Source organism: Mirounga leonina, unplaced genomic scaffold (assembly GCF_011800145.1).
Source record: "Mirounga leonina isolate KUSES-001 unplaced genomic scaffold, KU_Mleo_1.0 Mir_170, whole genome shotgun sequence".
NCBI lineage: Eukaryota > Metazoa > Chordata > Mammalia > Carnivora > Phocidae > Mirounga > Mirounga leonina.
The window spans coordinates 33,554,336-33,566,985 of NW_023270433.1; the positions used below are offsets into that span (position 1 = coordinate 33,554,336).

The 12,650-nt window shown below is 49.4% G+C and overlaps 1 protein-coding gene across 1 annotated transcript in view; it reads right to left on the reverse strand.

The window, feature by feature from the left end:
- Positions 1-3,202: 3,202 nt before the first annotated feature.
- The window catches only part of FRMPD1 (FERM and PDZ domain containing 1), a 78,931-nt gene continuing 69,483 nt past the window's right edge, over positions 3,203-12,650 (reverse strand). The window contains 5 exon segments of the mRNA XM_035016284.1: positions 3,203-5,172; positions 5,174-5,709; positions 8,543-9,331; positions 11,375-11,522; positions 12,438-12,620. Of these exon segments, the coding sequence (XP_034872175.1) occupies positions 3,325-5,172; positions 5,174-5,709; positions 8,543-9,331; positions 11,375-11,522; positions 12,438-12,620 (3,504 nt within the window). The 3' untranslated portion in view covers positions 3,203-3,324.

Below are 12,650 nucleotides of genomic sequence, written 5' to 3' on the forward strand. Positions count from 1 at the left end.
AGCACTAACCTCTCTTCTCAGCTCAGAAGCTGGTCCTGGCTTCCCACTCAGCTGGGCTTGCAAAGTGGGTGAAACGGTCTTCAGTGGCTCCCACCACACCTACCAGTCCCTGCACTTTGCACTCAGCCAAACTGGATACCTTTCCTCTCTCCCAGCCACTGCTCTAGTGTCTCTTCACCTTTGAATGAGCTCATGGCCATCCCCACAGAAAAGTCCTCAGAACTGCTCCTCCCACCCCTCCTACCCTGCACCCCCACCCCCCCAACTCCCACCACGCAGCGGACCTCCGTTTGCCAGATGATTATGTCTCCTCTATTTCAAACCCTAGTGGTTTCCCATTGTACTTGGATATACCTTCCCAAGGCCTTCCTGGCCTGGTTCCTGGCTGCCCCACCAACCTCACCTATCATTCTTCCTCTGGATTGCTGTGTTCCAGTCACACCTGTCTTCTTGAAATGCTTCAAATATACCAAAGACCTTTGCAGATACTCTTCCCATTCCTCTCACTTTTTCCATGGCTGGCTCCTTCTTATCCTTTAGGCTTCAGCTTAAACCTTCCCTCTTCAGAGAGGCCTTTACTGATCACCCAGGTAAGATAAGTTCATCCCATCCCCATCTTGGCACTCTTCATTTCTTTCTAACAGTAATCTTTTTTCTGTGTCTTTCCTACTAATTTTAAGTTCCTGAGGGAGCATCTATCATGTTGATGGTTTGATTCCCAGTGCCACTGCACAGGAAAGATTTGTTGACAGAACCACCAAATGAGTGATCTTTCTCCTTTCTTAACACATCCAAAACTTACCTTCCTATCTACCAAATCCAGGACAGGATGCTCAGTAGCTACTCAATAAATACTTCTTGACATAGTTCTAATTAATGCTGCCTCCTACAGGAAGCCTTCCATGATCACTACTCTGTGCCCAACTCCAAAATGACTTCTCTCCTTTGAGCTCTCATTGCACCTTATCTGTCCTCTTTGGTCACCCTGAGCAGACAATGCCTTATATTATAGGTCTCTATCTCTACATGTCATCTTATCTCTTAGACCAGGAGCTCTTGAAGACAGGATTCTTATATCCATAATCCTGCATCAGGCATCACTTGGGATGGGTGTAACAAATGTTTGTATAAAGAAATGAATCAGCCAATGTGATGGTGAGTGGAAAAAGGATGGAAAAGTGCAAATGTCTGCGAGTTTCTTAGTCATTAAACAACTGACTCTTGCATTGCATCCCATTCTGCCTATTTCATGTAGGGGGCTGTGTATCTCAAAGAAAGTGCTAAACAGGACCCCATCCCTCATTGTAGCTTCTCAACAATGAGGGATTTCCTGGAACTTCTGGAACTTCGTACTCCTCATGGGAACTGCAGAGCAACCTACTAACTCCATGCAGTAGCAATCCAAGAGAGTTAATGGATTTGAGGTGGGGGAGGAAGCAAAGAAAGACAGAAGTAAACATCTGAGTGACTGTGCCAGAGGCTTCACAGTCTTCTTCCTGCCTTCATGATTATTTCTCACAATAATGCTGAATGTGTATTACATAACAATCTCTAGTTTAGGGTGTTGTCCCATTGATAAGAAAATATATTCAAGGTATCTAAGGCATCTGGCACACTGTAGGTCCTCACTAAATGAGACTAGTAATAATTCCTTTTGTCAGTTGGGGAAACTGAGGCCCAGAGAAGTGCCTATAAGAACACTGCCAGGATTCAAGCCCTGGTTGAGTTGAAGTCCTGAGCTCCTTCCTTCAACTTTCGAACATATAGATTATGCAGCTCTTCACAGAGCTTTCTGCTGGTAAAAGTGTTCATGTACTGTTTAACATCATATAATTTTTATTTCAGTGTCCTATTGTTCCTACTTTTCATGGCCACAAAAGCACTTCAAATCTATGTTCAAGAGCCTTATTTAAATTTTATTCAAACTATTGTGTGGAAAGAAACAAGCCTCTAAGAAAATAAATCTTTTCCTGGCACAAGGACTGGTTAAAAGGTTAGTTAACAAGTAACTGGTAACAAGGGGTTTTAGAAGGGGTCTTTTCCCAAAATATGGCTTTCCTCCGATTGCCAAGACCTTAGGTACATAACACTCTCATTCTGCCCCCTGCTTTTTCTGGGTGAAGGAGAGGAATTAAGGGGCCAGTGCAGACCCACAACTGATCAGGAGTACCAGAGGGACAAAAGGACCCTTTGAATGAGCTCTAGTAGCCCCAGGTGAGCGTCTAAGCCAGCTTTGGCCTGGACAGAGAAGCCAGGGGAAAAAGACATCCCAAGGGTATCTTGAAACCAGTTTTCCTGGAGTCTGAAAACAAAATGTAGGAAATGGTTTCACACTAGGAGAGGTACCCATAAAGTCCAAGGGTTATTCCTGACTTTTACTGAGTATTTACTAAATTATTTACTATATTTCTACACTGCAAAGCAGGAACTCTTAATATTTAGAGAGAAAACCAAAGCACGGAGGGGTTAAGTAGCTTGTCCGGTGTCCCACTAAGATTAACAGGGATTAACTGGCTCAACTGGGATTAGTGAGAAAGGTACTAAATATATTTCTTTTGCTCTAATATTACTCTTAAAAAGGCAAATCTAATTCAGGGCTTTAATGTTTGCAGTTTTAGACATGTACAACAGAAAAAGGGTACAATATTCTGGTGTGGAGTCAATTTCCGAGGAAGCCCAGGGCATACACTCCTGGATGTGGGTCACCGTGCGACTAAGGACTTACTGCCACCTAGTGGCAACCTATGCTTGTCATAGCGAGGGGGCCAAGAATTACCAGGCCTGTGCCGCAAACCAAAACTTATGAAGGTAGAATCTATCAAATCTGACATGTATTCACTCCTATTTGTGAAGGTTATTGCCAAATCAGTGTGATATTAGCAGTCAAGACCATTTTTCAGTGACCCCCCACCTTCCTCCCTCATCCTTGTCATCTTGGGACAGTTTGTGAGTTCCTCTTGCTTCCACAACCCCAGGGTGAATTCCTAGTCCATACGGTTTACTGAAGGCAATCTACTTATCTGTATCCCCCCTGAGGGTCTGTGAGCACCCTGACCAGGGGCAGGGACTTGTCTTATTCATCTTTATATCCTAAGTGCCTACACACGGCCTGACCCAGAGGAGGTCCCTAGTGAATGTTTGTTGAATGAATACAAGTAAGTGCTTTTGACCCAAACTTATCACCACTCTGTATGATTCAGGCCAGGATGAAGCAGCAGTTTATTTGAATACTCTAGTAAACATTTTGGAGGGGTGGGCGGAGGAATGGAGGGGCTTCTCAGGACAGTGTCCAGGGCAGGGCAGGAGCCTGGGCCAGCAGCCCGTTCACAGGGCAGCAGATGCCCGGAACTTCTGGGTCAAACAGAACACGGCAGCTGTGAGGGCCGTGCACTGACGGGCCAAGAGTTTCACACTCAGGTTGTGGTAGCCTCTCTCACAGGCCAGCCTAGCAGCCTCCACGAACTGGTGGTAGGTGTACACCACATCTCTCAGGTTCCCAGCCGCCTCCCTGTGCCGGCCCGAGCAGCGGCCGCAGTCTGTGAACTGGAAGCACAGGCCGGCCAGCTGGACCAGGTGCTGGAAGGTGTCCCGCACGGCGCCCTGCATCTCTTCAGGGGACTGGTCCATTCTGATCACATGTTGACAGCTTGACAGGAGCTTCTGGGAACCCATGCAGAGGCGGCTCCGGCTTTCTGAAAAGTGCCAGGTGCACTTCTCCGGGGGGTGTCTCTTCCCATCCCCCCAGGAAGCCTCTAGAATATCTTGTAATTCCAGTAAGCTCTCTGTGAGTTGGACGAAGCCCTCTGGGCTGCTGGCTGGGGCAGCTTTCAGCTGTCTCAGAGCCCTGGAGCAGTACTCTGGCCAGATGTGGCTACTCCTCGACAGGGGCTCGGCGCTGCAGCTGTGGGCCCGGGCAGGCCTCCAGGGCAGGGCCAGCTGGCTGCCTGCAGAGGGCGGTGAGGTGAGTGGGGCCGTGGGGCGTGCCTCCAAGTTCCTGTCTTCTTCCTCTGCGTCTGGCTGCAGGCCCCGGAAGCACGTGGCGTAGGAGAACTGGCAGCTGCACGGCTCCATCCCAATCCTAGGGGCCACCGTCTCATTTGTACCCATGAACCCCAAAGACGTGGCCATCCTGAGGCTGGCAGAAACTTTAGGATGACTTTCTGGGGCAAAGCACAGGAAAGACTTCTCAGCAGCAAGGCAGATGCTAGGGCTTTTGCCTTTGTTTTCTGACAGTGAGCAATGGTTTGAACCTTCTAAGTGGGGCTCCTTTTGGGGACATGCTAGTGGCTTTGGCAAAGAAGGACCTGGATTAAAAGAGATCTGCTGTGGAGGGTCCCTAGAGGCTGTATCTTCCCCCATCACATGGTTGAGTGGCTCAGCCTTGACCCCCTCCAGAGGGAAGACTGATGGAATGGTCTGGTCCCCAAGCAAGAAATCAGGGTCTGAATCCAGCTCTTCCAATAGTTTTTGCTCTGGGGCCAGGCCGGCTTGGCTTGGGGTTTCTCTGCTTTGTCCTTTGGGGCCCGTGGGGGAATGTGGCAGGATCTGCTCAGTTCCTGTTATAGGAGACTTCAAGGAGAGCGAGGCTATTATTCCACCAGCTGGGGCACTGATACCTGTAGTCTGTGGCACAGCATTCCACAGGCCACTCCTGGAGTCACCTGAATCTTGCCCAGATTCATCACGAAATAAACTGGTGCCATTTTTGTTTGCAACTTCTCCGTCATGTCCCAGAGAGAGCTGTCCTTGTTGCTCCTCCTCTGTAGGAAAGGCAGCCATCTTCTTTGCTGAATTTATTCCACATTCACCACTTCTAGGCCTGATTGGAAGAGACAACGGAGGCTGTGTGCGCTTGGGGGCAGTTTCTTGCAGAGGATTTGTAGACAAAGATCCCAGCCCTGTTTCCAACTGGACTCCTCCCAGCTCTACAGTGGCTGCTTGAGAGGCATTATGCGGCCCTGGGCTGAGGGGCAGGCAGCCTCTATCTGGGTTTGGGTCAGTACTGGGGAGGGAGGAGGTGCTGTCCCCAAGCTCGAGGGTGAGTTCTTTGGGGGCACTGCCAACCGAGTGTTGAAATGGAGACAAGGTTTGGGAAGGCTCTGCCTGAGCATTATCTGGACCAGGTGAGCCTGGACTGGAACGGTGAGGGGTACTTGCCGGGGAACTGGCAACAGTGGCAGTCGGGGGGGGCATCCCCAGAACTCTCTTTATGGTTGAGGTCAATCCGGAGGCGAATAGCAGAAATAGAAGACACTCGAGAGTCGATGACTGACTTGGTTTCCATGGTCTCGGGCTCCATCTCCATGACCCGGGAGGCTGGGGTTTTGCTCTTGGTCTTCCTCAAGGGACCCAGCAGCCCCAGGGCCTTGGTCTCTAGGAGGCCAGGCTCACCCTGCATGTCCTGCAGAGAGGACACAGTTGGGGAGGATGCACCGAGGGCCAGATAGGGCTCCCTGTTGTAGTAGCACACATCGTCCACACTCTCCAGGGAGGCTGAGGGCACCAGGGGAAATGAGACTTGACAGGTGTAGTCAGTCCGTAGGAAAGACCTTCTTTTCCTCAGGGTCTTGGCATACTTCTTCACCCCTCCCCTTCTGCTTGGTTCCCTTCCATCTGGCCCAGGATTCAGGCTATCCTCAGGGGTGCAAGTGCTAAACTTATTCTTCAAGCTTGTGGCACTGAGCTCTGCAGCAGGAACAGCTCTGGGCCCTGAGAATCAACAAAGGAAAGAGTACACGAAATGAAGAAAAACAAAGAGACTAAGAGAACTTGGGCTCAGGACTCAGGGTTGCCTGGGTTCAAATCCTGACTGAGCCGGGTCACCTTGGGCATGCTAATTCTTGACCTCCTCAATTTGCTCATCTAATAAATGGGAATAATAGTTTTTGATTCTTGGTTGCCCACAACCCATTTTATTGTCTTTTGGTCACAGTACCAAATGAAATGAAAATCAGTACCAAAATGAAAATGAGACGAATGAAATCTCCCCCAATGGTTACAGTCTGTTGGAACTCTTCATGATTGTGCCCTATCCACAATCAGTCAAGTAGCCAGATTTATGCCCTAGAAAGTCAGCCACAAATTTCCTAGATTGTCACACTTGAACACATAGCTTTAAAATAATAATAATAAGGGGCGCCTGGGAGCGCGGTCGGTTAAGTGTCTGACTTTTGGTTTTGGTTCAGGTCATGATCTCAGGATCATGAGCTTGAGCCCCACATCGGGCGCTCTCTCTGTAGAATAAATAAATCTTTAAAAAATAATAATAATAATAAGCAGCAGAGCCCATCCTTTGCAGCCACAGTCTCCTGATAATACGATGAGGAATCCTGTCACACAGTCTCTGGGCCTGGTTTAAACCAGCTCTTCACATTTGCTAGCAATTCTATAACTATCTGACATCTTTCCAACACTCTTTCTTTGGGCTTATGTCGACCCAAGTCAGTCATACCTGTGGTAGTGGGCAGCCCTGCACTCCCGCGCAGGTTCAGTGAACTGGTGCATATCAAGCTCCCAGAACAAGGTCTGTGTCTACCAGGAGGTCACTGACAGGAGCTGCTACCACCCCTGTTCTTATTGCCACCATAGGCATGAGGATGGAGGGAGCTTTCTCTTGACAAAAAGTGTCACGACTCCAGGCACCTGGATGGTTCAGTTGGTTAGACGTCTGACTCTTGGTTTCGGCTTGGGTCGTGGTCTCGGGGTCATGGGATCGAGCCCCATGCCGGGCTCTGCACTCAGCACAGAGTCAGCTTGTCCCTCTCCCTCTGTTCCTCCCCCTGCATACATGCTCTCCCTCTCAAATAAATAAAATCTTAAAAAAAAAAAAAAAGTGTCACGACTCAGTCGCAGGTATGAGGGGTTTTGTGCATGCCAGGATGGACCTTTCTGAGTGGAGAGGCACTTTGTGAAGAAGTCCAGGGAATCAGGCAGAAGGAATCAGGATCATAACCCAGCACTTGAGAATCTGAGGGACTCAGACCCGTTGTTTCCAATTTGGCTATACCTCATTAAAAACCTTATCATCTCCTAGGCTGCTCCTCAGGCCTCCTCAATCAGAACCTTGGAGGCCACCACCTAAGAAGCTGTCGTATTTAAACCTGGTCCCTTGGGTGATTCTGATGCCCACCCATGTTTCAGTCTCTGTTGCGCCCCCATCTTGACCCCTGCACAATGGCCGGACCAGCAAGGCAAAGCTGAGGGCATGGATGGCAGTTGGCTGGATTCTTTGGAGAACAGTGCAAACTTGCTCTAAGTTTCTCCTTCTCTAGGGGTATGGTCCATTAATGAACTCAGGGTAGATGGTGGAGAGTTCATTCATTCATTTAGCAAAATTGCCAGGCACTATGTGCTGGGCACATAGGGCTGAGTGTGAAATACACAGCTCCTACACTCTAAGGAATTCTTGGGTTTTTAGTGAGGAAGAGAAACATCAACACAAAAATCACACAAATAGACAATTATAGGCAATGCTAAGGACTAGGCAGGAAGCCCCCAGGAGGCTATGAAAACATAGCCCTAGTCTTGGCAGTCTGGGTCCATGTTTCGGGGGAAGTGAATTTCCAGGTGGGACCTGATAGGTGGGTGGGCATTAACAGCCAAAGATCAGGGTGAGGCGTGTTTCAGGCGGAAAGAGCAGCACAACAAAGGCCAGAGGTAGGAAAGAGCATGGCACTCTTCAAGAACAGCAAGGAGGTCTCTGTGGTAGGTATGCAGAGAGAGGGCTCAGGAGGACGGAGAGAGAGGGAAAGATGCCATGTCACAGAGGACCTTGAGGTGCCTCATGGGGGCTGCTCAGGAGCTGGCCTCTCTCCCACCAACAACAGGAAACCACCGGAGGGCAGGGAACAGGGAAGGGTTGAAAAAAAAAATAAAAGGGCTGCAGCTTCCCCAGCTTCTGCTGGGTCACCATCGATGTCTGTGTGCTATTTTCCAATTTTTTTTTTCCTTCAGCATATTGTGTGTGTGTGTGTGTGTGTGTAAGTGCCCTGCAAGGATCTTAAGTCAACTCAGGAAGTCACTCTATGTGGAAAGACACCCCACACTCTTTGTGGAGGAAAGGATAAGGAACCAGAAAGAAACAGGACCAACAGATCCCCTGCCTTTTCTTATGTGTAAGTCTCTTAAGGGGCCACCAATGGCCTATCAGGTTCTTCTTGCTTCAAAGCCTCACTTAATGTAGCGTCAGGGTCAGTAATGACACAGCCACTTTCCTCTGCTGAGCACTCCTGTCAAACCCTTCTCTGTGTAAATTCTGTCCACCACACAAGGCCCAGTCCATCTGCCACCTCTTCTGGGAAGCCTTTCCTGTTGAATTAGCGCCTCCCATCTTTGCTCGCCTACAGTTCTCTGAACCTCCCTTGTAGCATTGACTTGAAGTTATGACACTTATAACTTGGTCCACTGAGCCCCGCTGGGCCTTCTCAAACAAGGACAAGGACCCTGCTTTACTCATGTGTTTTCCCTTCCAGCTTGGTCCTTGCCCCTGCTGGGTGTTCAGGAGCTGCCTGCCGAGTCTGCAGACCTGCTGGGGAGGGCTCACCTGAGAGGGCATCTGGGGGTGTGAGCTTGTCAGCAGCATCATAGTATTCCTCATCCGAGCTACCATCCTCCAAGGCAGGAGGCAAGTGCGGGGCCAGGGCTTCCAGAGTGGAGCTGGGCTGCTGACTGCAGGCCGGCAGGTCCCCGCCCTGCCGGGAGGCTGTGCTCTCTGAGCTGTCGCTCAGGTGCCTGGCCAGGGAGACACCGGAGCACAGACTATAGTAGCCGGTCTGGCTGCCCTCATACAGCCTGGGGTCCAGCCTGACTGCACTCAGTTCTGGTCCCCAGCTGAAAGTCTCAGGAGCGGGACTCTCAGAAAACTCTGTCTTCTGGCATGGAGGACTGGCTCTCTGGGCCAGGTCCAGGAGACAGAGGAAGCCACTGGTTTCAATCCTGCTTCTCTCCTCTTGGCTGTTGGAACCGAGAGTCTCTGGGAAGCCCGGTGAGCTGGAGTGGAAGAAGCCAGACCTGCTGGAAGAGCAAGTGTCCAAATCATCCTCTTCCAGGGCGTCCATGGACTCACTGGAGCCACTGGTCCTGCAGCCTCGGCTCTCAGTGTTGGCCGAGTCAGATGCCTCGGACTCAGCACTGTCTGTCATGCTGCTGGCCCCGGCGATGCTCGGGCCCCTCCTGGCCGCCTCAGGCGTGGGGCTGTCCCCAGGAGGCAGCTCCTCTTTGACGAGCGGTCTGCAGGGACCCAGCTTCAGCAGTTGTCTGTCAGAGAGAGGCTCCAGCACACAGTCCAGTTCAGAGGACTCCTCTGAGTCGCTGCACGCCCTGGATTCGTAGCCTGTAATGCAAGGGACCCCGGGGGTTAGGGGACAGCATTCAGGGACTGGCAGAGGTGTATGTCCTCCCATCCCTCATTCTGCCTGCCCTCCCATTCTCCAGGGTGGCCAGCCAAGATCACGCTGCATTGGCTGACACAGGACGCATGGGATCCCAGAGTCCATGTTCTCCCCACACATCAGGCTACTTTCCTACATCTACCTGAAGGGCGTAATGGAGACAGGACTACTTCCGAGGAGAGCTATGTGTTCGTGGAAACATGGAGGTTATGTGGCTGGATTTCACTCTGCTCTGGGCAGCATCACGCAGGTTTGCTAGGCCCTCCTCAAATCCCAGCTCTGTCCTGTCCCCAAATGGGGAATCATATTTAAAAAATCAAACAGATCCTCAGCCCTAACCCTGATGTACTAAGTCAAATATCTAGGGAATGGGGCTGAAAATCTGTATTCTTGGCAACTTATGTGGGATTCTGAGGCTAGTAGGCTGGCACCATTTTGAAGCCTGGCCTTGGGGACCCACTGGTGCTACCGGGCTTTTAGGACAATCAAAACTCATCTAGCTGCTGGTACTCAGGGAGAATTCATGGCAGGAAGGTTGAGGGCATTGACCCAGGTCTCTAATTTCTCTTCTACCATAGCCTCCAGTGTGATAATTCTAAAAACTTCTCTCTGATCACATTATACTCTACTTAAATCCCCTGATGGCTTCCTCTGCCTACAGGGAGGAGCCTAAGCTCTCCCACAGGAGTTAAGGCCCCTCACAGTGTGGCCCCAATCCCTCCTCAGCAGCTTGGTCACCCCTCACAGTGTGGCCCCGCCCTCTTCAGCAGCCTGGTCACCCCCTCACAGTGTGGCCCTACCCCTCCTCAGCAGCCTGGTCACCCCCTCACAGTGTGGCCCTGACCCCTTCATAGCAGCCAGGTCATCCCCTCACAGTGTGGCCCTGACCCCTTCTCAACAGCCTGGTCATCCCTTGCAGGCTTCACATGCTCCAGCCACCACAGAGAGCTTCCCACAGATCATGACCTTGCCCTTTGTGTCATGCCTCCATGTTGTCCCCTCTGCTTCAAATGATCTCTCCTCTCTTCTTTGCCTGGTTAATTCCACCAGTCTTTCAAGATCTACTTCAAACATCCCCCCTCTAGAGTGCCTTCCCTCCCACTGCCCCCTGCCCCAGCAGAAGCATTCCCTCCCACCACCAGACCTTCACAACTGCTCCCACTCTGCATTGTCTGGTAAGATTCTAAGATATCATCCCTTGTTCATAAACCATGTTAAAACCAAAACAACAAGTCCCCCAAACTCATCTCTTCCTAATTATTTTACTTTATCTTACTATTATTTAATCCCTTGAGATTATTTATGCCCATTTGATCCAAATGGAGGAAAGGTTACATAATGTGCTACTGAGCATCTCTTCCCACCTCCACGTTCAGTGACATCACGTTGGTAGCCTGAAATTAGCTGTAGTGGGAGTGTTTCAACGTATATCAGCAAACCAGTGGGAAAATGCTGCATCGACAGGGCTGAAGCAAAAGCCTGAGAGAAACTGGGAGCTGGCCTGGGGAACTGTTCATCTCATCTGGCCTTCACTACTTCATTCCTTATATATGATTTTGATTTCCTTTTATCTCCAGTATCCCCTTCTTCTAAACACGTAAGGTTGAGAATTTCTATTATAATTCAAGAAAATGCAACAGAGCACCTAGATGTAGAATAAAAACCTAGGTCATCTGTACTTTCTGAATAAATGAATAACATCTTTTTTTGCTAAAATAAAGACAAAATACAGTGGATCTTAGAGATGATTTTAGGAAATACCACAGGGAATCAGAGACATTCAACAGCATTTCGTGTCTTTAGGGGACTCTCAGCTACAAAGAAAGCCTATTTAGGATTTTAGAAAGATCAACTGTTTACCAGGAAATAAATGGGAAAATAGCTCCCATCCACTTAGGTGGAAGTCTCAGCTCAACTCAATTCACTCCCTTCCTTTAGGCTGTGGAAAGGGCCGGTCCTTATAGGAGCAAGCCTCAGCACCTCACCTTCTTCAGCAGATACCCGGTGCACCTGCTGTTTGTTTCCCGGCCAGAGGAAAATGGAGGTATCTGGGTCCACAAACAGCCTGTAGTACCCAGCAACCAGGCAGGCCAGGTCTTTTGCACTGTTAGATTCCAGTAGCAACGTCAGAACCTTTGAAGATAAAGAGAGCTCTTACATAAAGGGCTCAGAGACAGTCCGAAGACTGACAACAAGGCCACGTGGGGTCAATGAGAGATTCCAAGTAAGTCCAGCCATGGCCCACAGGCAGGCCGCCTCGTGTCTCCTATTCTCACCTGCAAGACTCGAAATAAGCATACATGTACGCATACACACAACCACACATGCACATATTCACACACTCACAGACACACAGTGAGTTCTTCCCCTTGAATCTCTACCATGTCTCCTGCTTCTTCACCCCCAGTCCAGCCTCCCCATCCCCACCACCCCCCCCCAACCCCCCCCCCCCCCCCCTGTTCATTCATGCAGTGGGGCCCCTTTGAGACCTGATCTGGAAAAAGAAAAGGAAAGTAAATGGAGAAGGAAGAAGAAGGTGATAAAAAAAAATAATGCAATAACAAATAATGCACCCTTGAGCACGTCAGAATTAAAGCAAAGGAAGGGCAATGTAGGACCTGGCAGAGAGGCTAGGGAAGTACTTTGCATCATTTGCCCATTTTTACTGCTGCCACTCGAAACTCTTGAGCAGCCATTCTGGTCCCATACATGTGATAAAATCATCTGGTGTGCCCTCTTAGTTTCTAAACCCATCAGAAAAGTATATATTCCAAGCTCAGTTTACACCAAACCAAACCAAACCAAACACACACACACACACACACACACACACAAAGAAACAAAAAACCCAAACCCTTTTAGGACCTTCCCAAGAAAATGCACCCTGTTCATTATTCTCCTTTTGATGATACAGGATGGATGATTCATCCTCTTCAGCAAATGCTGGATATTAGATTTTGTTAATATCCATATTTGCATAAACTACCCTAGGATAATTGAGCCCCAAATTCCAGAAGTTGGATTCAAAATCTCTTCCCCATGCATTACCTTGACATCCTGAAGATACACTTTGACCATGCTCACTTTCTCGGACTCTTCTGTCAGCTCTACACGGCTGATGTTTGCAAACTCTGCCAACGTGGACATGATGTTGAGTTTGCTACTGATAATTTGGCTAATCCCATATTTGGCTCCAACTAGAAGGGCAATATACGACTCTCTATCCTGTAACTGCATCCAGTGGAAGAGGAATTAGTTTTC